The following is a 747-nucleotide window of genomic DNA, read 5'->3' on the forward strand; positions in this document are numbered from 1 at the left end:
AGGGAGGGCGAGGGGAAGGACTGCCTGGCCTCTGTGAAGCTCCTTGCCACATCAGGGTGTTTGCTGGCCGAGCCCTCCCAAGATTTGTTGCTGCTTTCCCCACTGACTTCCCCTGGGACAGGGGTTTGGACAGAACTGAGCTCCTGGTCCCCTGGACCTGTGACTCCTCCCCATGCCCATCACCTCCCCCTCGCACCCAGCGCCTCTCCCCAAACCCCCCACGTCTCCCCTGTTCAGGATCCTGTTCCCCTGCCTCTTATTTCTCCCCGCACCATTACCTCTTCCCCATGACTGTGGGACCGGAGGGACCAGGTCCCCTCTGGGGACATGCCCTGCACACGTAGGCAGCCCATGGAGGTGCACGCCAGGCTTGGAGCAGCGGGGCTACCCCAGACCAAGGGCTCTGTCCCTCCCCTGCGTGGGGCAGTGGCAGAGGCCGGGACGCCTCACCCCCCTGCGGCCAGCAAACACCAGCTTGCCCCTAGCTGGGACCCCATGGCCGTCTCCGTCTGGCACCGTGCCCATTCTTCCCCAAGCCAGAACGGCCTCTGGGCTGACGTCCCAAAGCACCGAGGGGGACGTGGGCCTCCTGCTGCGTCACTGGGAGCCGGGAGAGCTGACGCCACTGGAGCCAGAGCAGGGAAACTGAGCCCCGGAGCTCAGAGGCTGCCCTTCCAGGTGAGCCTGTGACCACAGCTTCACAGGACGTTCGCTGTCGTGGGTTTCGGCGGTGGGATGCTCCTGCTC

At 65.5% G+C, this 747-nt stretch overlaps 1 protein-coding gene across 1 annotated transcript in view; it reads right to left on the bottom strand.

Moving 5' to 3' along the window:
- GPR37L1 (G protein-coupled receptor 37 like 1) overlaps positions 1-525 on the bottom strand; it is a 6,774-nt gene extending 6,249 nt beyond the window's left edge. The window contains exon 1 of the mRNA XM_009634102.2: positions 451-525. Coding sequence (XP_009632397.1) covers positions 451-525 — 75 coding nt within the window. The remainder of the gene's footprint in view (positions 1-450) is intronic.
- Positions 526-747: the final 222 nt, after the last annotated feature.

This window comes from Egretta garzetta, unplaced genomic scaffold (assembly GCF_000687185.1).
Source record: "Egretta garzetta isolate BGI_Z169 unplaced genomic scaffold, ASM68718v1 scaffold202, whole genome shotgun sequence".
NCBI classification, from domain to species: Eukaryota; Metazoa; Chordata; class Aves; order Pelecaniformes; family Ardeidae; genus Egretta; species Egretta garzetta.